Genomic DNA, 27,893 nt, shown 5'->3' on the forward strand with positions numbered 1-27,893 from the left:
GCCTTCGCCAACGCAAAGTTCACTAGCATGACGGTTAAGGTGCAGAACCATGCCTTAACCTCTTCTCCAAGGAATAACACCCCGACAAATGTGGGACCAATCAGAGTGTTCCATTTGCCCAAGGTGCATAACCATGCCTTAACCTCTTCTCCAAGGAATAACACCCCGGCAAATGTGGGACCAATCAGAGTGTTCCATTTGCCCATCTGATGATAGCCACGGTCATCATAATATCAAAAGATTCTCCTCTAGCCAACGAGGGAAGGAGGCAAAAAGGCGTGACGGAGGATCCTCCAATATGGGTCCGCCACGTCACGCCTCACGAGGGAATGCTCAACAGAATCAGTTGAGGGGCACACACCTCTCAAATAGGTATAAAATGATCCTTCTTCCTCACGAAGAAGGGGACAAACTCTTTTTCCTGTGATTTACTCTTACTTCTCTCAGATCTCATTCTAACATGATCGCCGGAGCTTCGTCCCGGAAATTCCTCCCGGATGTCGACTAACGATCATCTCTCTTTTGCACTGTGATATATGGAGATATGGAGACAGGACTTGCAAGGAACCCATCAACGACCTCAATCAAACCATCTTTAAAATATCACAACATTTGGATTTAGTTGAAAACCCAAACATCTAAACATGGTCTAACCGCAGGGATATAGAGTAAAAATATATGCCCATATGAAGCATAAAAACCCCATTTAAATCTTGATTCTAACTCTACTCTCTATCTCATAGTAGACCATTTTTTAAGTTGGGAGATAAGACATCAGTTATTCCCTACTTAACTAACCAAATAGTGATAGTTTTCGGAACAAAAATACGAGGAAAATTGGAGAGAACCAAGCACTAAAAAGGGACAACGTCATTGTTTTGATGATTAATCCTTGTATTCCTAAAAGAAATATGAACCGAAATGCAAATAGTTTTTGGTCCCAAACAAGACTCTAGACATGGCCAACAAATTTGAATCCACAAGAAAAGAAGGCAAAAGTTTATATTGATTCAAGCAATCACACATAAAAGCGTCACATGTTAATGAAAACCCCTTTCCAAAGTACGACATTATGCCAAACCGGAAAAAAAAATGTTAATTTACCTTGTACTTACAACCTTTTCCATAATTAGGAAAGTTGGTTACTGTTTGGTGTCATCTTCCCATATCCGAAACAAGAACTCAAATGCAACAAATTAAGATGCAACAACCTGAGATATCAAAAACAATCCAGAGACATAAAATCCACAAACCTTTAAAGATTTTACAAGGTACTGCTTTTACATAACAAAGATCGATAGCTATAGATTCAAAAACAGTAAAGTAGTTTCTTAGTAAAAGACTCCTTGCATAGCTAAAAGTTTAGACATCTTCTGAATTTGAACAGAAGTGTCCATATGTTAAACAAGGTAACAAGTGTCTGCCTCAGAAAATCAAACTGAACCACGACAAGAGAGAGCATAGATGCAATGCATTAAAAATGGATCCTTTACTTGAACCTAATTATGAAACACTGCATCATACTTGAAGTCTCTCCATTTCAATTTTGTCCTCCACCATTCACCATCTCATGCTCAGCAGGTGCTACCCAAACAAGACTGTCCACATACTCCATAATTTTCTCTACATAATCTCTTTCAAGACAATGATCCTCCAAGATTTTCTGCTCGTTTATAAATGGATCATAAAAGTCTAGACAAGCATTAAAATCAATAAGTAACTCACTGTGTGATGTGAATCCATATGGATATATATCACCAATAAATTGTGAAAAGACATGGCTTTTCACCCATGACTCAGCCAGCACATACTCATCCATCACCCACACCTCAAATGTATCAAACCTGGAAAATGACATCACACAGAGCTTCTCGGACAAAACTCCTAAAACATTTCCACGGTGATGGCCATCATGTAGTATAGATTCTGGAAGAGGTATCTCACTGAATGTCTCTGAACACAAATCAAATGCCACAATCCTTTCCGAATAAATCATCCCACTGATATAACCATGCCAACGAAGATGGCCATCTTGGTCATCAACACAAACATAATCATCAATGATATTCAAATGTTATGGAAACCTTTCAGTGTGATCGACTCCTAGGAACCTTTTTTCACACTGTAAATCTCGACTTCATGTATAAATATACGTAGTTGCACGACAGTTCCATCCAAAGAGGCACCAAACACACTTTCAAAACCAACATCAGTTTACTTTTATGTTGATATCATAAAAAGATATGAATATATCCCAACAGTTACAGACAAACTGGTTGAGTAACGAATTAAAACGAGTACACAGTAAAAAAAAAACACTAAAATTTCAACCAAGTCCCCTCCATCTACTTTTGATAATTAATTGTAATGACTCTCAGGTATGAACTTAATACTATTAATAATTTAGTAGACAAGGATTTTTAAATAAGTTGTTGCCAACAACTTAACAAGTTCTGAGCGACATTTTCAATGTAAACTTATGTGATAGATGTGTGAACCCAAACAAACTAAGATAGCACAGTAATGTGTCTAAAACAACATTGCAAGGCTTAGAAGTTAGAACTTCATGAACTCCAACACTATTGTCAATATTAAATCACTTTATGAGCAGTTCCAGTGATAAAAACACTTGCAACTCCCAAGAACCAATCTATTATATAAAGGGCATCCAAGTTGAGCTCATAAGAAGACACCACTCAGTATTAGAAACAATTTATAGCAAGCACGATCAAACAAGCGATAAAAATCACAGAGTATAACATATAGCACCAAAAAACAAACATTACTACTTTCCCTCATAACTAAAATTAGCAAAACTTAAGAAAGAGCATGACTTATTGATAATATGTGAAAACCAAAGGAAGTAAGAAAACTTGCAACTAAACCAAAAAAAAACTAGGATGCTATTACCATAATTACTAACACCATTATACCAAATTCTAACATTTGAAGCACACAAATAAAATGATTGAAGACACACAAGAAGCATTAAATAAACAACTTACATTTCGCTCTACCTCCTAAGAAACATTTTGGGGTTCTTTGTTAAAATCTAGTCAAATAAGAGCTTTTGTAAGAAACATGTACATCACAAGCAGATATTCAAGTGAAGTAATACAAATGCTATTTATTGTGAACATCTTCAGTTGCGTATAGGTAGAAACATTTACAAGACTGACACATTACCATTACCTTTATTATGATAAAAAATAATCTAAAGATGTATATCTATGAATGATAATTAGATGTTTGGAATCATAACCTGGTATAAAGACAACGATCCACGCGATGATTTTAGTGGTTATGTAGTCTAATGTGATTGTTTTACCATATGACAATTATGATAATGTTTCCGATAATCTATTATTTTGAGAATTACTTGCAAATTTTAGTTTTTAGGTATTACCTCATGTATACGTCATATGCTATCCTCCATTTTTCTACTCTAGTCTCAAATTATCTATCAGTAAGCAATTTCTACAGGTCCGAAAGCAGCCCCATTGCTGATCAAAACAAATTTAGTAAACCAGTTTAGCAAAAACATTTCTAACGGGGTATCTTAAATGAACTTCAATGATGTGATATATGTGTGTGGCGGGACCCATGCACACATGTCCCATCAATGGGGATTTATTTACCAACACCTAAAAGATAAGACCTACAATATAAGAAGGGATAAGCATACTTTAATAGCCAAATTATCCCCTAAGCAATTCACAAGTGCAGAACTCGGAAATAACCAAGAATACACCATATTATTGCTTTTGGTATACAGCCAAAAAAAAACTAATCATCTGGAAAAGAATGCAGCAATCATCCAATAAAACAAAGAAAAAACCCGATACAAAGCCACACCAACTATCATTTCCTAAGATATCCATACGATTAAGCATCCAAATACAGCCAAATAGGCCCTAATTAAGCTTCACAGAGGCAAGAATTAGTTAAAAACTGATCTAACTGAGAACAAGAGTGTTGAACCTGGCTGGAAAGGTCTCTTTTGAAACATTTCTCTGACTGCGCCGCTTTAGTGGGGAGCCCTTCCATCGGTCTCCGTCGCCATAAGGGGAAGCTGAAGTTGTCCGAATCGCGTAGAACTAATTGTTTTTAAAATAACTTTTTGAAATTAAAAAGATTTAAAAGATGTTTGGAAATTACAAAATAACTTTTGAAAATAACTTTTTATAAAAAAAAAAAAAGGTTTTTTAAAAGGGAAAATCTTCAGAAAAGTCTCAATATTTACGGAAAAGTTACACTTTAGTCCTAAAATTTTTTTTTTGAACGAAAAAGTCCCGAAAACCGACAAAAATTTGCAGTTTGACCCTTTTTGACCGGTTGAAACCGGTACCAAATTAATTTGGGACTATTTCATAAACTAATCCAAAATATTGGGATTTTTCTGTAAACGAAACATATTAGGACTTTTCTGTAAACAAAAATATTAGGACTTTTCTACAAACAGAACCCTTATTATTATTATTATTATTATTATTATTATTATTATTATAAGAATACTATTTTTTGAACTTGTTATTATTAATATTGTTACTAATACATATAAATGTATTAAATGAAAAACTAATATTAATGACATTGTTTAAGGGTTGAGGTGAAGGAGATGGTGATGCTTTTAGCATTGAAATTGTGAATGTCTGCTTGTATATTTTTACTTTGTATATGGTCATTTCATATTTGTTATTATTGTTTTCAATTCAGAATATTAATACTTAACAATTTGAAAGAAGTTGCATATTAATACTTTAATTTCACTTTGTATATAAAATTGTTTAAGGTAGAAGAATTACTTTCCAAATCCAACAAATCCACTACAAACATCTGCATAGGTTACCCATATCAAAATTCAAAGGTATTAATTACAATATTTTGTTTAATAAAAAGTAATAGGAATAATTCAAAAGTGTTAATCAAAATTCAAAAGTATTAATCCAAAAAACATGTCCTATTACTTTTTATTAAACAAGATATTGTAATTAATATTTTTGAATTTTGATATGGGCTACCTATGTAGATGTTTGTAGTGGATCTGTTGAATTTGAAAAATAATCCTTCCACCTTAAACATTTTTATATACAAATTGAGAAATCCTTCTAGCTTAAACTATTTATAAATAATTTTACAAATATGTAACTTCTTTTAAATTGTTACGTATTATTATTTTAAATTGAAAACAATAACAACAAATGTGAAATGACCATAACAAAGTAAAAATATACAAGCAAACATTTATGATTTCAATGCTAAAAGCATCAACATCTCCTCCCCATTCACCATTAAACAATGTCATTAATATTATTTTTTTTCACTTAAATTCATTTATATGTATTAGTAATAATATTAATAATAACAAGTTCAAAAAATAGTATTCTTATTTATATTTCTTTAATAATAATAATAATAATAATAATAATAATAATAATAATAATGGTTCTGTTTGTAGAAAAGTCTTAATATTTTTGTTTACAGAAAAGTCCTAATATTTTTTGTTTACAGAAAAGTCCCAATATTTTGGATTAGTTTACGAAATAGTCACAAATTAATTTGGTACCGGTTTCAACCGGTCAAAAAGGGTCAAACTATAAATTTTTGCCAGTTTTTGGGACTTTTTCGTTCAAAAAAAAAAATTTGGGACTAAAGTGTAACTTTTCCGTAAATATTGGGACTTTTATAAAGATTTCCCTTTTTAAAAGTCATGAAATTATTATTATTATTATTATTATTTTGTAACTTTTGGCCTTTTAAAAGGTAAAAAAATTCAAAAGTCAAGAAATTTTATCCAAACATTTTTAAAAAGCAATTTTTAACTTTTACTTTTTAAAAGAACTTTTATAAAAATGACTTTTGTCTTCGAAAAAAATCCCAAACACCCCTAAAGTGGAGAGAGAAATGAGAAATAATGGAGAGAAAGTAAGGTTTTTATTTGGGTTTATAATTTTATATGATATCACCCTGTGCTTAAAAGAAAAGAAAAAATACTTGTATTTTTCAATTTTGTCGTATTAGTAAAGTTATAAATAAAAACAATAATAACTTTTTCTCAAAAAAAAAAAATAAATAAAAATAAAAATAAAAATAAAAAAACTCAATTTTTTTTCCAAAGAAACCGTTGGATTACTTTTCTTTCGGTATAGCTCTAATTATTATTTTTTTTCAAATTTCTTTGTGAATAGCTCTTAGTTTTTTTTCTTTTACAAAACTTCGTCGAGGATAGAGTATTTTTTGGAAAAAAAACAAATTAAGGTTTCTTTTTGTCTAAAATTGAAAGATTACCCATTAATCTGCTAAAAACCAAATCGAAAAAATACAAGGTCCTTTAAAAATAAATAAAATAAAATAAAATTTTAATCCAAAACAATAGTCAAAATATATGATATTTTAGTTGAGCATACTTTAATTATCATCGTCATTAGAGCTGACAAATGTGTTATGTCGTATTTGGTTTGTGTCATGTTACGAGTGTCGTAACAGTAAATGGGTTGAGAGTTTGAGTCTAATCAATAAACATGTCATGTCGTAACAACTCGTTTATTATGGTATCGGATTTCAGGTTAATGATATACTTTGAAATGTGTCGTTTCATGTGAGTTTGGAACACTAAACATGATGAAAAAGTAGTAGTTAGGTAGACGGAAAGGAAAAAATAATAATTTAGATGTGATATAGCTAAATTCATAGTACGTTTAGAGGGCAAAATGGAAATAATATGAATTGTGGAGGCGGAAGACGGTTTAACAGGTGGAGGGAATGGTTGAGTGGACTATGTAGTTTGGGAGATAACCAAAAAAAATGAAAATGAAGTGTTGACCTATACTCAAACGGTTGCCATTAACTACCATCCTTTGGACCTTGTCAAGATTGTCTTGATATCACTTCGTCATGCTCAAAGCAATACGACATATCAAGGCTCGTACATAATATATATGGTCAATCTCATGATTGAAGCATATGTGACTCGATTCATCCAACTTACAATGGAACTAGAAGGCCGAGCTCAACTTAGTTTCAAACCATACTCCCACACTCCTTAAATATACTCATTTTAGAGTCTTTACTATTTTCATATATTGTAGTTATACATTATTTTCAACAAAAAACAATAAAATAATTTCTTAATAAAAGACACCTTAAACTATGTTTAACAAGCAACCAGTCACAACCTATTTCTCATTAAAAAGTATTTTCTCTATCGTCCACATATACAACCAACCAAATTCAATTTCTTAACATTTATCAACAACCTAACACAACCAACAATACATTTTATATAAGACTTTCAAATATGTATCAAAATATATAAATACTATACTCTATTTAATAGAGAAATAAAAACCATGAAATGAAATAAAAAATTTATAAGTTTTTAATAAATATATTGTTCAATAAATAATATTAAATATAAAAAAAAAACTATATATATATATATATATATATATATATATATATATATATATATATATATATATATATATATATATATATATATATATATATATATATATATATATATATATACACTATACCTACACATGGTAATCGGTTTCCTCAAAAGGTTGCCAGAGCTTCTTAGTTGCAATCGAATGCTTATATATATATATATATATATATATATATATATATATATATATATATATATATATATATATATATATATATATATATATATATATATATATATATATATATATATATATATATATATTGCCACCCAGTATAAGCAGTGGAAACCGATTCCCATAAAGAGAGCAATAAAATAGGCTAGACATATGTTGAATTCAAACCAACATATCCAAATGTTAACCTGTCTCTCTGCATCAGAATATCAAATTGAACAACAAAAAAGAAAATAGATATGATGCATTAAAAATGGATATTACACATAAGCCTAACTAAAAAACATTGCATTATACTTGAAGTATACATTTCAATTTTGTCTTCCATCATCCACCATCTCTTGCTTGGCGGGTGCCACCCAAACAAGACTGTCCACATACTCCGCGACATTATGTACAACAGAATCTTCAGGGCAATAATCCTCAAACAATTTCTGCAAGTTTGCATTTGGATCGTACAAGACAAGGTATCTGCCATTCTCAATAAGAAACTCATTGCGTGACGTGAATCCAAATAGGCATGCACCAACACCAAACTGTGAAAAGACATGGCGTTTGACCCATGATTCAGCCACCCCGTACTCCTCCATCACCCACACATCACATGTGCCATCAACCCCAACATATGTCATCACACATAGCTTTTTGGCCAAAACTCCTAAAACATTCTCACGGTCATCATTTAGTATACAATCTGGAAGAGGTATCTCACAGAATGTCTCCGTACCCAAACTAAAGGTCACTATTGTTTTTGGATTAGTACTCTCGCTATTATAATTATAACCAAGCCAATGAAGATGCCCTTCATGGCCATCAACACAAACATAATCGTCATTGGTAATGGTTGTGATGTGTGATGGAAACCTCTCGGTGATCAACTTCCAGGAACCCTTTCTCATACTATAAATCTCAACTTGCAGCCACCATGTAACCACATTTTTATATGGTCCGGTAAGGCCTGTGAGCTTGACAACTTTGTAATCATTTGATTTAGGATCAAACCCAAACCGGAAATGGATTTTGAACGAATTGTAACCATTGGAGGGGGTGGAGTATGGCGGGAGAGTTAACACGGAGGAGAGAGAAGGGTTCCAAATGTGAATGACAGAATCACCATAACTAGAGCATATTAAGCCGTTAACAGAACCAATAACATTGATACCATTTGTACATTCAGGTTGGGGGTTAACTGGGAGTTTGATGAAATTATTGAGCTCAAGACAGGGAGATCGACTCGGTTTTGCTGTGAATGGTTTAAAGTCGGAAAAATATTCTTCATGTTGGAAGATCAAGAGAATTTGATCGTTGTGATGGATGGAACGATGGAGGTGGGATTTTATAAAAGAGGGATGAGATAAAAGGGCATTCCATGATTTGGAGACAGATCTCATTTGAGCAAGTTGTTTGGCAAATAAGCGGATGAATATATTTGATAAAAGCTCGTGCGGGAGGTTCTCCATAGTCGCCGGTTGTTGTCGTGAAGTTGTTGATGTGATTGGATTTGGAAGGCATGTCCCATTATTACTAATAAACTTTGAATCTTGAGCAATCTCTTCTTCAAGAACCTGTAGACAATATATATATATATATATATATATATATATATATATATATATATATATTGGACTTGAAAATAAGATAAGTAATTGTTTTGTTTAAAAGACGAGCAAGAAGATATTACTCACTCTTGAACCAACAATGGAAGCATGGAAGTTATCCCTCTCATCTCCATGTTTGGGTCTTTTCATTGATCCACTTGTTGGTGATGCTTCAAGCCTTAAAAGAGGAGTTGGTGACTCCTCAATGGTTCTTGAATGCAACAACAATATCAAGCGCTGGGTTACAGACCTGTAGAAGCAATATATATAACACGTCAGCAGTTGCAGAACAATTCCAAAGAAAAAGAATACATATGTTACATATGAAATTAACCACCATATAAAATGAAAAGCAGTACCATTTATGTCCACTTTAACAAATTTTCTGCTCTTCTTTTTAAATTAAATTGGCAAGGAATATCAATACAGAAACACTGCCAAGTTTAGTAGATGATTGATTTACGCATCACTTTTAATGGCTCAAAAGCAAGTTTTTGGCATGTATGTCATGTGAAAATGTATTGCAGCTTATTGAAAAATGAGTACACACCTCAAGTTTACAAATGCAATATGAAGTAATAGCAGTGTAGGACTGTAGTAAAAGAAAGACAAACCTAGTAAAGGTCATCTGTTTCAACATTTGTTCAAGCTCTGATATCTCACTGTCAGAAGAAATGCTAGAAAAATTCCTAACATGATGAGTGCATAATTCTGATGCTCCAATTGAATTCTTCATTTCAGGAAACCAAAAGTGCATTGAGGTTAGAATGGTTACAGAGAAAATGGTAGGATAAAGCATTGAGACGAGTACACATTATTAAGCAACTTGTAAATAAAGTACTACAACCAACACTTAAACACTCCCCTCCATTGACTTTTGATACAAGTATGGACTAGAAGATATCAACAGATTAACAGACGAGGTTTAGTAAATAATATATAGAAAGCACGATCAAACAGCAACACAAGTCATGAAGAAATATCAAAAAACCAAAAGAAAAAAAAAAATATTTCCCACTTAACTGAATTAGCAAAATTCAAGAGAGAACTTGATTTAAAATTAATATGTAAAAATTAAATGAAGTTTAAAAACTTGCAATTAAGCAAAAAATTAAAATGCTATTAGCATTAAGTAATGATACCATTATACAACATTCTAATATGTTAAGCACACAATTAAAATAATTCAGAATGCACGCAAAAGAAGCATGAAGTAAGAAACTTACATTTTGCCCTGCCTCATGAGAAACATTTTGGGGTTCTTCATAAATCCCTGCTCACATCACATAGTAGCAGCTTGTAAGGGGCATGTACTCAGAAATACAAGTGATGTAATGCAAAAAATATCTAATATCAATATCTTAAGTTCCATCCATGCAGAAACATTTACAAGACTGACGTAGTCAACTATTACGAGAAAAAATGATTTAAAAATGCATATCAATGACAATGAGAGATAATTGGATGCTTAGATTCATAACCTGCTATGAAGACAATGATCCATGCAATGATGAAATGGTTAGTGTAGTCTAATGTAAAGGTTTGACCACATGACAACTATTGATTATATTTAAGATAATTTACTTCTTTTGAGAGTTTGCTTGCGACTGAGCTAAAACTATATGTAACTCTAAATTGACTGATTACTTGTAAAGAAGTAGCTTTCTGCAGCCATATTGAAGAAAACCTCTAGCAATAATAAAAAAAATAATAATAATAAATAATAAATGCAGCGATGAGTATTCGACATACATAAAACAGACATTTCTAAAAATAGGAACTACAATATAATAAAAATTGCAGAACTCATATCAACCAAAAGCAAACTAGAAATGAATGCGCCAAAGAAAAAAAAACTAATCAATTGAAAAAGAAAGCCGCAATCATCCAATGAAAACAAAGAAAACCCTAATACAAAGCCATGAAATTATGATGCCCTACAATAGCCAAAATAAATAGCATCTAAATACAGTCAAATAGGCATAACGAAGCTCACAGGGTAAATATATAATTGTAATATTTTGATCTAACTGGGAGCAAAAGTGTTGAACCTGGTCGGAAAGCCCTCTTACGGAACCTTTCTTCGGCTGCGCCGCTTTCGTAAGGAGACATTCCATCTTTCGCTGTCGCCATATGGAAGCTGGAGATGTCGAGTAGAAAAGTGAACGTGAAAGTGAGGAGAGGAGAAAAGGGGGATTTTATTTGGAGGATAACGCTACAAGGCCCTTGACTTTAGTAAAATGTAATTGTTTTACCCCAAATGTTATTTTTCCTGTGAAAAGCTCAAATATTGAGACTTTTTTCTAGGACTGTGTATGGAACAGTTTGTTTTGGTTATTGATCAAAACGAATCATAACCATTATAATTGGTTAATGCATGTTGATAGTCATTGGTTACCGATTAATATTGGTTTTGGTTAATGATTTTAGTTGGTTAAGGTTAATATCGGTTAACCATAATGATCCAAAATATAAAGAAAACATACCAAATCTCGAATGTTACACCATCTTTAGAAGTACCTGAAACAATAAACTAAAAACTGTAAGCGAAAGCTTAGTGAGTTTCCCCCAAAGTACCATCACACCAAATAACAACAAGCATACAAATATAAGTAGTCAGTCTGACTGGACCGCCTCATAGGGCCTACAGCTTATATGGACCACTCTACGAGCCTTCGGCATGACTAGACCGCCTCGCGGAGCATATAGCTTATCTGGACCGCTCTACGGGTCGTCGGCCTAACTGGACCTCCTCGCAAGGCCTACAACCTATCTGGTCGTCCGCAGGTGTCTTGGCCTAACAACATAAAGCCGGACCGCCTCAACCCAATACAATATGTCGACATATATAACAGATAAACATAAACATAGAACCAAAAAATACAAATAATCATACGGTTCTACCAATCAGCCATATACTAGCATATCATTATCCTATAACCATGATACAAAATCTAGTGGTCCGACATTGGTGTCTTCGACCCACGGTACAGTGAGGAAAACTCACCCCTCATTGAATGCAAGCGGAATAATTCTCTGTTGCAAAAAAATCGGCTCAACGATCACCTAACCAAAACCAAGGACCTAATCTCAATTAATCAGCTCAAAATACCCAAAATACCCCTAGGTCAAAGGTTAGGATCAACGAGTCAACTCGGTCCACTCAGCTGAGTACGCGGGGCATACTCAGCTCTTATGTTGGGCGTACACAAGCCTTGACCGGGATCGGGCAGTTGACCTCGTACGCGCGACGTATGTTGGGTTACGCACGACGTATGCACCGAAACCCTTTTTCCTCAATAAGAGCTTCATGCATTAAGTTTTCACGTCCCAATTGCATATCTAGGCCAAAATACCACTGATAGTCATAAAGTTTCCAACTTTATGACTTTGCATGACCATTAAGTGCTTAATACCAACAAACTTAACTTCTTAGCACCTAAAGACCATTCTAGAGCATGCATGGGAAAGAACCATGTAACATCCCAAAATTTGAGGTCAAAAATTTTGTTTTTTATTTAGTGATTTATAAATTTGTTTATCAAAACATCGCCAAGATCATGTCAATACATGATATGTGCATATTTAGCTATATATTTAGTATAGATTTTCATCATTTATTAGCTAATTATTTACATATTATGGACAAAAGGTACTTAATAGTGTTCAAATTGTATTTGCAATCCAAAAGAGAAGCTCGGAAGCAAAGGGAAGCAAGAGATACGATCGGAAGCTCGGGAACTGAAGAAAGAAGAAAAAATGCTAAATTCTGAAGCTACTCGGCGAGTAGTGACGTCTACTCGACGAGTACATACGAAGATTCGCGAAGCTACACGTGGAGTCCTTGCCGTATACGGATTCCTCAAGGGGACTCACCGAGTCGGTTGTCTACTCGACAAGTAGCCCCTGTTTTGAGATATCTATAAATAGAAGCCACAAATCCGAATTGACTCTCTCTGGCTTTTGGGAAGCTTACTTGGTGATTAAGGAGACTGTTGGAGATCTGAAGAACATGAGAAGAACCCTAATCCTCAATTCTAAGAAGAATAAGGCAACTTAGGTTTAATTTTCTACTTTACCTTTGAATAGAACTATGTCTAGTTTGTTTAAATTCGTTTTTGAGTGTGTTTTTACTGCAATTATGAACTAAAACCTTTAACTTCTGTTTAGGGTAGATGATTTTGTGAATATGGATTGATTTTATGGTTAGGATCAATTTTAATTGGTGATATTGTTTTGTTAAGCTTGTTAAAGAACCCTATATATTAATAACAACTATTTTCTGTTAATAAATCAGTAATTAAGTTGTATAAACATCTCTTAGTTATTAATTTCATATGATTTATGTGACTACATAGTTATATGTCTAGGAATACCGAATGTGAAACTAAAATTAACTAGAAGAAAGGTAAGTTAATACGTGAGCTTGTGTGATACACCATCAACAAGAGGTTAATTGAATCACCAATTTAATTAACCATGACAAGTCTTACTTAACCCGAATTAATTAACTAAGGAACTTATTAATTTAGACAACTGGCCATTGCTTGAATTAATCTGTTTTCTAAGGATTAGCAATAATGAACGTGAACCTAATCATCTCAATCGGTAGCCAATGAAAAGTTAATCTGATATATTTACCATAAAATCAACCATAGGATCAATTTATTCGAACCTAAACAGAAGTCCTTTTATCATTGAATTTAGTTGCAATTTAATTGTTTAGTTGTTAGTTGCTTAATTAAGTGTTAGTTAAGTTTCTAGTTCTGTAAAATTAGAGAAACCCCTTCTAGGGACCATAAGACCTTCATAAAGCTAGAATGTCTAGATCTAAAGCAAATAAGCATAAAGTTTCAATCTTTTTACCTTCTGGAGCTCTAATGGTATAACCCAACTTCAGATCTAAGGCCTTACTTTCCTCCTCTAGCTTCTTGGTGCAATAACTCCACTCTCCAAGGCTCAAGATGCACACTAACTCACTCTTCACACACAAACTAGGGTTTTGGGGCGTTCTCTGAGGTATGGAGGCTGAGGTAAGGCAAAAGAATGAACCAGAAGGGTGTTTATATAGTCCCAACCCCGAACATTAGGGTTTTTCACCTGACGTGAGTACGCCCGTGTACATGAGTATACGCCCAGCATACTAGGGCACGCCTAGTACGCCCAACGTACTCTTATGTACGCTTAGCGTACTCCCTCCTTGGTCCAAAGTTTCAACTTTAGTCCTTATACCTCCCGGGAATTAACATACTTCTCCGAGGACTATCAAAGGCAATAATCAAAAGAAAGCGGGTTTCGAAATATACCTGCTAGGTTCGGGGCGTTACATTACGTCTCCCGGTGTCGTGTCGGTTTTGCCGAAAAACTTCGACGGGCCATAACTTCTTCGTTATAACTCGGATTTCGGCGTTCTCTATATGTATGGAACCCTTGAGACATATTTTATAACTTGGTTAAGATTATTTATTCTAAATAATCTTTTGTCGAAAAATTGTTTTCGACCCCTATTATCTCTAAATTGACTAGCCCGGATCTACGGGCGTTACAGGGTGTTACAACACAACTCAAGCAACAAATTCTCCTCTATACCCCTTCTTGGTTGTCTTTTCCAACACCAATGAAATCTGCCAGAACTAGAATAAAAATTTATGTCCCTCTTTGAAAACTAAACCATCACACCATTTATCTTTCCAGAAATGGGTGTTTTTACCATCTCCCAAACGCCTTTCCATCAAGTCATCAATTAAAATACCCCAATCTTCCAACTCTAAATCAAGCTTCGAAATGGTGCCAAATGCCCAGAAGAGAAGCTTTGGCCACCGGTTTCCCATCAATACAAGAGATATTATGCCACAATTTTATACACTTCGACCAAAGGCTATTATATTATGTTTTAAGTATCCATCTCCATTTCACCAAGAGAGCTACATTTAGGGAACGAAGGCAACCAATACCCATACCACCCAACTTTTTCGACTTCACCAAAGTATCCCAAGCAACCCAATTTATCTTTTTGTTATCATCCACCCCTCCCCAAAGGAACTTTCTTCTCAAACCTTCCAATATAGTAACAACCTTCTTTGGGAGATTTGAAAGTGAGAAATAATAAAGGGGCAAGCTACCAAGAACGGATCTCACAAGAGTTAAGCGGCCTCTGAAAGAAAGAGCCTTGACTTTCCACTTCGAGAACTTGGAATTAAATTTATCAATAATAGGCTTCCAATTTTTCGAAAGATTCATATTGGCTCCAATTGGGATACCCAAATAAGAGAACAGAAATTTAGCAGGCTCATAACGTAAAGTGCTAGCAAGACGAATAATTTCACTCTCTTCCACACCAACTCCATACACTAAACTTTTATAAAGATTGACTTTTAATCCTAAAGCTAAAAAGAAACACCTTAAGATTCTATTGAGATTGACAATTTAATTTCAACGAATCACCAATAAAAATAGCATCATCCGCATATATAAGATGAGATAGAATATGACTATCTTTGGGAAGATAAATACCTTAGAACAAATGTTGACGACAAGCTTCACTCATAGCAATATTAAGGCCCTCCATGGCAAGAATGAACAGGAAATGGAAGATTGGATCTCCTTGCCTCACGCCTCTTTGGATCGCAAATTCTCTCGAAGCAAAACATCAACTAAATATTAACCTGTTAAAAAAATTAAAACATCAACTAAACAGAAATAGTTATATATTTAAAAAGATAAAAATATTTTTTTATTATAAGGATATTTTGTGATTTCATGGTGTCTAGTTCTTTTTATTTTGAATTTTTTTAAATCATAAATATTTTTTTTAACTATTTACAAAAAATGAAAGTGTATGTTTATGAGAGATAAATTGGACTGGTACCCACTATAATTAATAATATTCAGAAAATTAAACTGATAAAAAAAAATATAGATGAGGGTACAATAATCATTCCAAGTCTGTGAGGAACTAACCACAAAACAAAACCAAACCACAAAAACTGTCCGAGTCAAAAGAAAAAAAAATTAGAGACCAACCATACAAATTACCCCGAAACACAGAGACCATTCGTGTAATTTACCATAAATCAAATACGGCTAGACATCTGTTAGAATTCAGACCAGCATGTCCAAATGTTAATCTTACATAATATCAAATTGAACAACAAGAAAGAAGGTAGATGCAACACATTAAAATGGATACTACACATAAACCTAATTAAGAAACATTGCATCATACTTGAAGTCTCTCCATTTCAATTTTGTCCCCCCATCATCCACCATCTCATGCTTTGGCAGGTGCTACCCAAACAAGACTGTCCACATACTCCATGATGTTTTGTACATCATAATCTTCAGGACAATAACCCTCCAACCTTATCTGCTCATTCGTATTTGGATTGTACAAGACAAGGTGCCCATCATCCACAATGAGAAACTCATTGTGTGATGTGAATCCAAATAGACATGCACCAACATCAAACTGTGAAAAGACATGGCGCTTGACCCATGATTCGGCCACCCCATACTTATCCATCACCCACACATCACATGTGCCATCAACCCCAACATGTGTCATCACACATAGCTTTTTGGCCAAAACTCCTAAAACAATCTCACGGTCATCATTTAGTATAGAATCTGGAAGAGGTATCTCACGGAATGTCTCTGAACCCAAATCAAATGCCACTATCATTTTTAAATCAGTATTCTCGATAATATAATCATAACCAAGCCAATGTAGACAACCGTCATGGCCATCAACACAAACATCATCACCATTGGTAATGGTTGTGATGTGAGAGGGAAACCTTGCGGTGATCAACTTCCAGGAACCTTTTCTCATACTATAAATCTCAACTTGCAGCCACCATGTAACGACATTTTCATACGGTCCATTAAGGCCTGTGAGCTTGACAACTTTGTAATCATTTGATTTAGGATCAAACCCAAACCGGAAATGGATTTTGAACGAATTGTAACCATTGGAGGGGGTGGAGTATGGCGGGAGAGTTAACACGGCGGAGAGAGAAGGGTTCCAAATGTGAATCACAGAATGATTATCGTAAGAAGAGCATATTAAGCCGTTAACAGAACCAATAACCCTGATGCCATCTGTATGTCCAGATTGGGGTTTAACCGGGAATTTGATGAAATTAGTGAGCTCAAGACGGGGAGATCGACTCGGTATTGCTGTGAATGGTTTGGTGTCGGAATAAAATTCTTCATCTTGGAAGATCAATAGAATTTGATCGTTGTTATGGATGGAATGATGGAGGTGGGATTTTACAAAAGAGGGATGAGACAGAAAAGCATTCCATGATTTGGAGACAGATCTCATTTGAGCAAGTTGTTTGGCAAATAAACGGATAAATATATTTGATAAAAGCTCATGTGGGAGGTTCTCCATAGTCGCCGGTTGTTGTGGTGAAGTTGTTGATGTGATTGGATTTGGAAGGCCTGTCCCATTATTACTAATAAACTTTGAATCTTGAGCAATCTCTTCTTCAAGAAGCTGTAGACAATACATTGCACTTGAAAATACGGTAAGGAATTGTTTTGCTTAAAGATGAGCAGGAAAATATCACTCACTCTTGAACTGACAACAGAAGCATGGAAGTTATCCCTCTCATCTCCATGTTTGGGTCTTTTCATTGATCCACTTGTTGGTGATGCTTCAAGCCTTAAAAGAGGAGTTGGTGACTCCTCAATGGTTCTTGAATGCAACAACAATATCAAGCGCTGGGTTACAGACCTGTAGAAGCAATATATATATATATATATATATATATATATATATATATATATATATATATATATATATATATATATATATATATATATAACACGCCAGCAGTCACAGAACAATTCCATATAAAATGAAAAGCAATACCATTTCTGTCCACTTTAACAAATTTTCTGCTCTTCTTTTTAAATTAAATTGGCAAGGAATATCAATTTAGAAACACTGCCAAGTTTAGTAGATGATTGATGTACGCACCGCTTTTAATGGCTCAAAAGCAAGTTTTTGGCATGTATGTTGTCATGTGAAAACGTATTGCAGCTTATTGAAAAATGAGTACACACCTCAAGTTTACAAATGCAATATGAAGTAATAGCAGTGTAGGACTGTAGTAAAAGAAAGACAAACCTAGTAAAGGTCATCTGTTTCAACATTTGTTCAAGCTCTGATATCTCACTGTCAGAAGAAATGCTAGCAAAATTCCCAACATGATGGGTGCATATTTCTGATGCTCCAGTTGAATTCTTCATTTCAGGAAACCAAAAGTGCGCTGAGGTTAGAGAATGGTTACAGAGAAAATGGTAGGATAAAGCATTGAGACGAGTACACATTATTAAGCAACGTACTTGTAAACGAAGTATTACAACCAACAATTAAACATTCCCCTCCATTGACTTTTGATACAAGTATGGAAAAAGGTATCAACAGATTAATAGACGAGGTTTAGTAAATAAGTTGTTGCCAACAACATAACAAGTTTTTAGCCACATATTCTAGATGAACTTATTGTCAATATTTTATCACTTTATGAGCAGTTCCAGTGATAAAAACACTCGCAACTCACAAGAAATAATAAATAATGTTTGTTCATGGCTTCTAGTAAAGGGCATCCAAGTTGAACTAATAAGAGGACACCACTTGGTATTAGATATAATATAAAGAAAGTACGATCAAACAGCAACACAAGTCATGAAGAAATATCATAAAACCAAAAAAAAATGCCCACTTAAACTACAATTAGCAAAATTCAAGAGAGAACTTGATTTAAAATTAATATGTGAAAAATAAATGAACTTTAAAAACTTGCAATTAAGTAAAACATTAAAATGCTATTAGCATTAAGTAATGACACTATTATATAACATTCTAAATTTCTAATATGTTAAGCACACAATTAAAATAATTCAGAATGTACGCACAAGAAACATGAAGTAAGAAACTTACATCTCTCCCTGCCTCATGAGAAACATTTTGGGGTTCTTCATAAATCCCTGGTCACATAATAGCTTTTGTAATTGTATGAGGCATGTACGCAGAAATACAAATGAAGTAATGGAAAGGATATTTAATATCAATATCTTAAGTTCCAGACATGTATAAACATTTACAAGACAAACGTTGTCAACTATTACAAGAAAACATGATTGAAAAATGCATATTAATGACAATGAGAGATAATTGGATGCTTAGATTCATAACCTGCTATGAAGACAATGATCCATCCAATGATGAAATGGTTAGTGTAGTCTAATGTTAAGGTTTGACCACATGACAACTATATATGATTATATTTCAGATAATTTACTTCTTTTGAGAGTTTACTGGCAACTGAGCAAAGACTATATGTAACCCTAAATTGACTGATTACTTATAAAGAAGTAGCTTTCTGCAGCCATATTGAAGAAAGCCTCTAGCAATAAATAAATAAATAAAACATGCAGCAATGAGTATTGGACATATAGAAAACAGACATTTCTAAAAATAAGAACTACAATATAATAAAAATTGCAGAAGTCATATATCAGCCAAAAGCAAACTAGAAATGAATGCGCCAAAAAAAAAAAAAAAAAGAACGTCTCAATCATCCAATGAAAACAGAGAAAACCCTAATACAAAGCCAAATAATTATGATATCCTACAATAGCCATAATAAATAGCATCTAAGTACAGCCAAATAGGCTTAACAAAGCTCACTGGGGAAATATATAATTGTAAATTGATCTAACTGAGAGCAAAAGTGCTGAACCTGGTCGGAAAGGCATCTTACGGAACCTTTCTTCGGCTCCACCGCTTTCGTAAGGAGACATTCCATCTTTCAACGTCGCCATATGGAAGCTGGAGCTGTCGAGTACAAAAGGGAACGTGAAAATGAAGAGAGGAAAAAGAGGGAATGGACTGTCTATGGAGTATGGAGTGTGAAATTGGGGATTTTATTTGGGGGATAACGCCACAAAGCCCTTGAATTTAGCAAAATTTAACGGTTTTATCCCAAATATGTTTTTTTTTTTTTTCATTTTTGACATTTATCAGTAAACCATAGCATGTTATGATTGTTATCTCAACCTATGTGGAACCTTGCATGGGTTGTATAAGATGATCAGGATGCCATGTCACACATCACACCCCTCATATGCTTCCTTACAATCCCAAATTAAAAGTTCAAATGATAAGTTAACAAGACAAAAAGGTCAAGCTTTTCCTCTCGGCAGAATGTCAAGATTTTCAAGAAATTAAGCTTCAATGGAGGTTCACGAAGCAAAAACAAGATCGTCGTCAAATGCAAAGTGATAATGGTTGTCTAATTTGGGTTTCAAGAATAGGTGTTGTCCTAGTTTTCAAACATTAATATTGTAATTTTTATTAAGTCTCCCTATTTTGTAGGATCCCGAAGTTGTGATTTTTTTTCAAATGAGTTAGACCCATTGTAAGGTGCTATTTGTTTTTTCTAAAAAACTACTTTTTTCCACTTATTGTTGCGCCGCACAGCACACGCGCATTACTTAACCGTTTGCAGTTGTTTGTTTTTCAGCGAATTACAATATAGGTTGTCCTATATTGTAATTTTTATTAAGTTCTTATTATTTTTTTAGTGAATAACCTCCCTATTTTGTAGGTTCCCGGAGTTAGTTGTGATTTTTTTTCAAATGAGTTGACCCCTTGTAAGGTGTTGTTTGTTTTTTTTTCTAAAAAAACCACTTTTGGCCACTAATTGTTGTGCCGCGCAGCACACGCGTTTCACTTGGCCCTTTGTAGCTGTTTGTTTTTCAGAAGACTTCTGACTTAAAAACTGTTGCGTGTGTGCTGCGTGGCACAACACTTGACCCTCTACTTCAAACCTCTTTACACCTTACTTTAACTTATTGCAGCAGTCTGCAGAGGTTAAAAAACAAACAGATTTTTTATTACATGTTGCGGCCGTTTGGTCTCCCTCTTCAGCTACAAAGAGTGGCAGAGGTGGTCTGCATACTTTAGACATTTTCGCTTCGAAAAAACAAACGACATCAAAGTCATTGCAATGAATGAATAGATGGAAAAAAAAAAAGTTCAAGAAAGTTCCTAACTAAGCCACAATAAAAGTATATGTTGCATTTTTTACAGATTATTATATGGTTGTTGGAGGTATTTTATTGATCATCATATTAGTGATTTTTAAGTTGTCTTAGACATTGTTATGTGTCATATATCTTTTGTAATTTCTATAATGGGAATGTAATGTTGATTAGTATATTATAGATGAAATTGTAATGTATTTTCTGAAATGGTAATGTGTTATGTCTGTTTTACATTAAATGGTAATGTACTTTGGTTTTTCATACAAATGGTAATGTACTTTTCTTTTGTAATACATGAAATGTCAATGTACATTCCCAAGTAGGGCTAATGAAGGATACAACCATCCTACTTTGTTTGTTTTACATGAAATAATATTGTATGTTGGTTTGCAAAATATGAAATGGTGGTATACTTTTCTAAATGGTAATGAACTAAAGGAAATGGTACTTTACATCCAATTATACTTTGGTGGGGTTAACCATTATATAATGTTTAATAACATTACAAGGAATAACATTTCAGTATATGGAATGTATTTTCCTAAAATGGTAATGAACTAAAAAAGGAATAAAAATTAACCAAATAAACATTCAAAACAATGTAATAATGTTAACAGGGTTAACTATTACATAAGTTTTAATGTGGCTAACATGTACCACCCGTCCAGTTGTACCAAATGTCGAAATAATTATATTTCCAAAAAAGGAAACCAAATGGTAACAAAAAACAAGTGGATACATGTTGCCCTTAGTGGATGTAATAAAAATATAAACCAAACCAGAGCTAGCTAAACATATGCCAAAGTAAACTCTTATAACTGTAACATCCTAATTATATGGCTCAAAGTTTTGGTTGGTTATATGGAAATACAAATAACATAAAATGGATTATTTAAATACGGGTTTATAGAAAATTGATTGTTTTAGCATTTTTAGATACTTATATTAATTAAGAAGGGTATTTTTGTAATTCAAATCAAATGACACTTCGTTACTTGTTGCTCCAGGTCTAGGAGAAATTAGGTAAATTGGTAATTCCAAAATTAATATTATTTTAAGGTTAATTTTTATTAGTTTATAAATGAAACTGATATTAGGAAATGTTCATTTGTAGTAAGGTCATAATTAAGTGCCAATACCTAGTAGTTAGTGTGACATCCCCATTTTAGTAGTTAGTGTGAGATTTCCAATTTCACAATCAGAAAAGACCTTTTTATTTATGCTTATTTCATAAAGAGAGTCTTCTTTATATAGCGGAATTTGTCATGTAAAAAGTATTTTCGAAGAAATGTTGTTCATTGATTATTAAAACTTGAGATATCATAACTGATACAAGAAACATAAGCATAAATGTAATTATTATTGGTCTTACAATATCTAATGGCCTACATTTCCTGTAATCTATCATTAGATCCAAACATCATATACCTTCGTATCGATACCTGTGAGACAAAGAAACTAAGGTGTTGTTTGTTTTTCTATAAAAACCTCTTCAAACCACTTATTGCTGCGCAGCGCAGCGCACGCGCAGCACTTTTCCTCTCGCAACAGTTTGTTTTTTGGAAGACTTCAGACTACAAAACCTCTGCGTGTGTGTTGCGTGGCGCAACACTTGATTTGCCTCTTCTAACCTCTTCAGCTTTCATTTTTTCTAAGTGTTTTTTTAAGAATTTTTGTATAACCTTTTTTTAAATTTTTTTTTAAAACTTTGATTTTCTTAAATTTTTATTTACGGATGTGACACAATTTATTTTTATAATTTCCACGATTTTTATTAACATGATTTTTTTAATTTTTTTTACCGTTTTATTAATAATATTTTCAATTTCAATTGTATCTTTTTTAACGTGTGTAATTTTTTACGAACTTTGTAATGTTTGCAATACTTTCTTAATTTTTTTATTATTTTCTTTTTTAATGTTTTTTAAAATTAGTTTTTTTTCTAGAATAAAGCTATTAGCTTCTTTTACATTTTTTAAAGTTTTTTTTAAAAAAAAAAGTTTTATATTTTTGTTTTTTTACATGTTCTTTTTATTATTATTTCAATGTTTTAAAACTAGAATTATTAAATTTCGGTGTTGAGAACTATTTTCAGTTTATAAAATTAGTTTATTTAAATTTCAGTTTACTGCAGCAGTCTATTTTAAAAAACAAACATGCTTCTTATTATAGGCTGCAGCCGTTTGTTCCACCTCTTCTGCTACAGAGGATTGCAGAGGTGGTCCGCAGACTTCATGAATTTTCGCTTCGAAAAAACAAACAGCACCTAAGTGAGTCGGGTTGGAAAACTTGGTGAGTACATAGGGTTTTCAACCCACAATAACATAATTAATATGTTTAATTATCAAATAGTTAACCCGATTACCCATCCTCATTTTCATCATTTTTTTTATTCTTAAGAACCTACCCTAAGGATCATCATAATCATCGTTGCTGACAATATTGTTTCAGGGATTTCTCTGCAATACATGTCAATAGGTTTTCTTTTATATTCACTCCTAAGGTTCTATCCTAAGGATCATCATAATCATCATTGCTGACAGTACTGTTTCAGGGATTTCTCCGCAATACAGGTCAGCAGGTTTTCTTTTATATTATATCCTAAGGATTATCATAATCATCGTTGTTGACAGTACTGTTTCAGGGGTTTCTCCACAATACATGTCAGTAGAAACTGGAGTACATCAAATGAGCACATAGTCCATCACCTACAGGTTATAAACCTCCCCGTGTTCCACAAGACTGTCTTGAATAGTCTGATGGTTGTCATCTATACTCTGTTAGTGTAACATCCCAAAATTTATGAGTAAAAAATTTCTTTTAAATCGATCAAATAGCCATTCGTTTAGTTTGGAAACCAATCATAGTGTAAAATATGACATACAATTATCATAGTACATATCAATCAAATCATGTGGAATACTGGTGGATGTGGTACAATCACGTCGATCCCTTCCCTTTAGAACCGGAAAAACCTAAAAACCATAAACAAAAACCGTAAGCACAAAGCTACTGAGTTCCATAAAATATCACATACCATACATACATATTAGCTCGAAGTTGTAACGGGTCTATTTCACCCCTGAGTCTATTTCAAGTCAATCGGTGTTTTTCAACCAAACGGGTCTATTTCACCCCTATATACATATAACATACAAGCATATCAGTAAGAGTCACAAATACAACAAGTACATAATAAACGGATCTATTTCGCCCCACATAAATAAGCATGCGGTCATATCAACCAAAGTCACAAAGATTGCTAGCTTCCTATACACATAATTCAGTGGCCGACGTTGGTGTCTTTGACCCACGAGTATAGTGAAGAGACTCACATCTCAGTCGAGACTCAGTTGATGCTGCTCTCACTGCCAGAAATACCAATGATATGCACCTCCTATACCATTACACAAGGTAAGCCCTTAGCTCTTCATCCAAGACTAGGAGTTTGACCAAAAGTCAAATCAAGTCAAAGGCAATGGTCGATGCTGACTTTAGTCAACCGCCACGTTGTTGCCATCCATGGACATGTCGTTGCCTTCATACATTAAGACAGTTGGGTGTTTCCCAATTGCCATGTCGTGGCGACCTAAGGTCATGTCGTGGGAACTGGGTTCCCAACAACTTAATGGGTTAAGTGTTGGATTAGTGTCTGAGTCCATAACTATATTTGGTATGTACTTGACCCGGTTGTAGCATGGTCCTTTTGGGTTGCCTTCACAAAAGCAACTTGACTGGATGATTAATGGAGAAAGAGGTTATTATGGTTTATTAATATATTATAAGAATAATATATTAAAAGAGAAATCATATTAGTTAATTAATATTGGTCAAGAATTAATTAAGAAATTAATTTTGTGATCAAAAGAGATTAATTGAACTTAGGGGACTGGAATTGCAATTATAAGATAATTGAATTTGGGCTATGGATCTTATGGATTATAGGGGTGGACGAAATTAGGGTGGAAGCCCACCTTGAAATCGTCCAAGGGCCTTATTCCAAAAGGTTCTTGGGGTTGCTTAGGGCTTAAGTTATCCAATTAGGGTTTTGACTGAAACCCTAGCAACTCAACTATTTAAGGACCCCTAGGGCATCCAAAATTGGCGACTAGAAGAACCCTAGAGTCCTTAGAGCCGATTTTGTGCCTTCATATCCTCTCTCCAAGATTATCCTTTTTGCCTTGGTGTTTGTGATCGATTAGAGGTATTACATTTGTGATATTAGGCTCTCAAAGCTTGAAGATTCTTGCAAAAATTAAAAGGTAATCATCTAAACTTGTTTTATATGTTTTGCTCAAAACCCATTATTAAGTTGCTCAAAACCCATTATTAAGTTGTTTTCCTCGATTCTAAGAGCTCCAAAGCTCATATCTGGTCCCAAACATGGTCTAGAAGGATAAATTTTCCAACTTTATCCATTAAGACCACCCCAAATGTCAAAATCCCAAACCCTCGGTCCATATAAAGCTAAATACAATAATTTCTTAACCATTAAGCTCTTATTCCAAAAAATTCCTTAACCTAACCACTCCATAAGAGTTTCCTATACCAGATCTAGCATAAATGTTTGTGCTTTAAAGACATATATGTCTTGAAGCCATATATAACGACCCAAATTTTCAAGGAAAATTTTTATTTAAATTAATAAACACATTTGCATAAACCATGAGATCCCACGTATTTGTTTTCAAAACATCATTCATTACATCATTATTTAAATCATTAGAGTATCCCTAAACATATCAGTGAAAGAGAGATAGAGTGCACGTCGCGCCATCACGCCTTGCCCTTGCCCTTGGGCTCGGATGTACCTGAAACAAATCAACAACCTATAAGCGAAATGCTTAGTGAGTTCCCCAGAGCATACCACACACCACACATACACATATCCTAGTAGCTAATTAAAGCTACACACATATCACATAAGTCATGCATACATAAAACCTGCAAGAATGTCATGGGCTACCCCACATGGTCTTTACCTAGGACTGTCATGGGCTACCCCACATGGTCTTACATCCAATGTCACGGGCTCCCCCTAGGGTCTTCATGCAAAACACATAATCACATATCATAGCAGATCACAAAATGTCTAACACATATACTATAATCACATAATGGGCCGGCCTTGGTGCCTTAGACCCATGGGTATGGTGAGAAGACTCACCTCAGTCTGCTGAACACAAAAGCTGCTCTCCTAACAGTCTGTAACCTCTCGTGTTGGACAAATAATATTAATCAATGTTAGGACCTTAAATTAATCAAGGAAAACCCAATCCCAAATCCTTCCATGAGGCCTAATTATCCTTCCCTTGCTAATGGGCCCAAAATCATAGTCCAAAATTATTAATGGGCCTCTTGGCCCAATAAGGCCCAACAAAGTATCCATGGCCCATAACAGAAGAAATAGACCACAGTTCACAGAATGCAACCAACCCATTAACCAAAATGAAGCCCAAAAGTACAAAGGCCCAAAACAAATCCGACCCAATCTGCAGCACATACGCTCGGTGTACCATTATGGTACGCGCAGCATACTGGGGTCTTAAGGACTACGCGCATCGTACATTGAGTGCTTAATACTCGATTCCTTTACGTCCAAAAGCCAGATCTGAGTTGATTAATACGTCCTAAGGCATAAATTTGCCAACTTTATGCTTTTGCATGCCTCACATACACCCAAAAACCTTCATTAAGACCTTTCCAAGGTCCTTAACCCATGCATGAGACCAATACTTCCACCAAGACTCCATTTTTATACTTCAAAACCACCAAGGGACCTCAGATCTGCCATTCTCCTCTCATGGAGTTACTTAACTCGCCAAAAGAGGTCTAAAATCCAACAAAGGGACCAAACTAGAAAACCTTAGCTAGATTTAAAGATTTAAATGGAAAGGTACAAGCTTTTTACCTCCAGAAGCCTTGCAAGATGACCCAAAAGCAGATTCTTGAAGCACCCAATTGATCCAAGCTTGCTTAACAACTCTCCTTCTTGAAAGAACTCCAAAATAACCACCAAAACCCTCTTCTTAGGCTCCCACTCTCACTCACACACTAACTCAGCTGTAGGACCACGAAATGGGGCTAAAGAGACTAATAGGGTTTGGTCCAAGAGGCCAAAAGACGTTTAAATAGGGAACAAGTATGAGATTTAGGGTTTTGACCCTCTGATGCGTACGCTCAACGTACCCTCACGTACGCCCAGCGTACGTGAGGCTCCTCCGCGATCAATCAGGCAGAGTACGCTAAGCGTAGCCATAGGTACGCCCAACGTACTCAAGGAACCAAATATGCAAAATATGAATTCTTTAGGGTCTTAAGACATACCGATTTTTTGGGTGTTACACCATAATGGGTCCAAAATATGGGTTTTTAATAACAATCTCATGCATGGTTCAAAAACTCAACTATACTTCAGATCCAATCCAAAACCATTCCAAATGTTCTATAGATTCATATGGTTGCAAGCTTTATGAAGTCACATCATTCCAACTAACAAGAACAAGAATATTATGAGCTAAAACCCAAGATCTAGCAACCTAACATGATAAAAATCGAGTCTTGTTACCAAGGTCCGGAAGAGTGCTAAGGTGAAGAATGGAGGCTT

The 27,893-nt window shown here is 34.2% G+C and overlaps 2 protein-coding genes across 2 annotated transcripts; both read right to left on the reverse strand.

Annotated features, from left to right (window-relative positions):
- Window positions 1-7,784: 7,784 nt before the first annotated feature.
- LOC111910403 (F-box/kelch-repeat protein At3g06240-like) lies at window positions 7,785-11,410 on the reverse strand. The gene is made up of 5 exons (XM_023906253.3): window positions 11,278-11,410; window positions 10,453-10,499; window positions 9,841-9,956; window positions 9,314-9,476; window positions 7,785-9,193 (listed from the first exon to the last, which is right to left on the reverse strand). Exons 1-5 carry the CDS (start codon window positions 11,357-11,359, stop codon window positions 7,940-7,942), a joined length of 1,662 nt encoding a protein of 553 aa, XP_023762021.1. The 5' UTR covers window positions 11,360-11,410; the 3' UTR covers window positions 7,785-7,939.
- Window positions 11,411-16,257: 4,847 nt separating this feature from the next.
- On the reverse strand, window positions 16,258-20,139 carry LOC111910404 (F-box/kelch-repeat protein At3g06240). The gene is made up of 5 exons (XM_023906254.3): window positions 19,981-20,139; window positions 19,179-19,225; window positions 18,363-18,478; window positions 17,804-17,966; window positions 16,258-17,726 (listed from the first exon to the last, which is right to left on the reverse strand). Exons 1-5 carry the CDS (start codon window positions 20,060-20,062, stop codon window positions 16,497-16,499), a joined length of 1,638 nt encoding a protein of 545 aa, XP_023762022.1. The 5' UTR covers window positions 20,063-20,139; the 3' UTR covers window positions 16,258-16,496.
- Window positions 20,140-27,893: the final 7,754 nt, after the last annotated feature.

The sequence above is a fragment of the Lactuca sativa genome, chromosome 5, assembly GCF_002870075.4.
Source record: "Lactuca sativa cultivar Salinas chromosome 5, Lsat_Salinas_v11, whole genome shotgun sequence".
NCBI lineage: Eukaryota > Viridiplantae > Streptophyta > Magnoliopsida > Asterales > Asteraceae > Lactuca > Lactuca sativa.

Coding starts and splice junctions, on each gene's coding strand:
- LOC111910404 (XM_023906254.3), bottom strand. CDS start 20,062: ATGGCGACGTTGAAAGATGGAATGTCTCCTTACGAAAGCGGTGGAGCC. Junction 17,967..18,362: donor AAACAGATGACCTTTACTAG/GTTTGTCTTTCT, acceptor TTGCTTCTACAG/GTCTGTAACCCAGCGCTTGA. Junction 17,727..17,803: donor CTTCTGTTGTCAGTTCAAGA/GTGAGTGATATT, acceptor TATTGTCTACAG/CTTCTTGAAGAAGAGATTGC.
- LOC111910403 (XM_023906253.3), bottom strand. CDS start 11,359: ATGGCGACAGCGAAAGATGGAATGTCTCCTTACGAAAGCGGCGCAGCC. Junction 9,957..10,452: donor CTCATGAGGCAGGGCAAAAT/GTAAGTTTCTTA, acceptor CCTGAAATGAAG/AATTCAATTGGAGCATCAGA. Junction 9,477..9,840: donor AAACAGATGACCTTTACTAG/GTTTGTCTTTCT, acceptor TTGCTTCTACAG/GTCTGTAACCCAGCGCTTGA.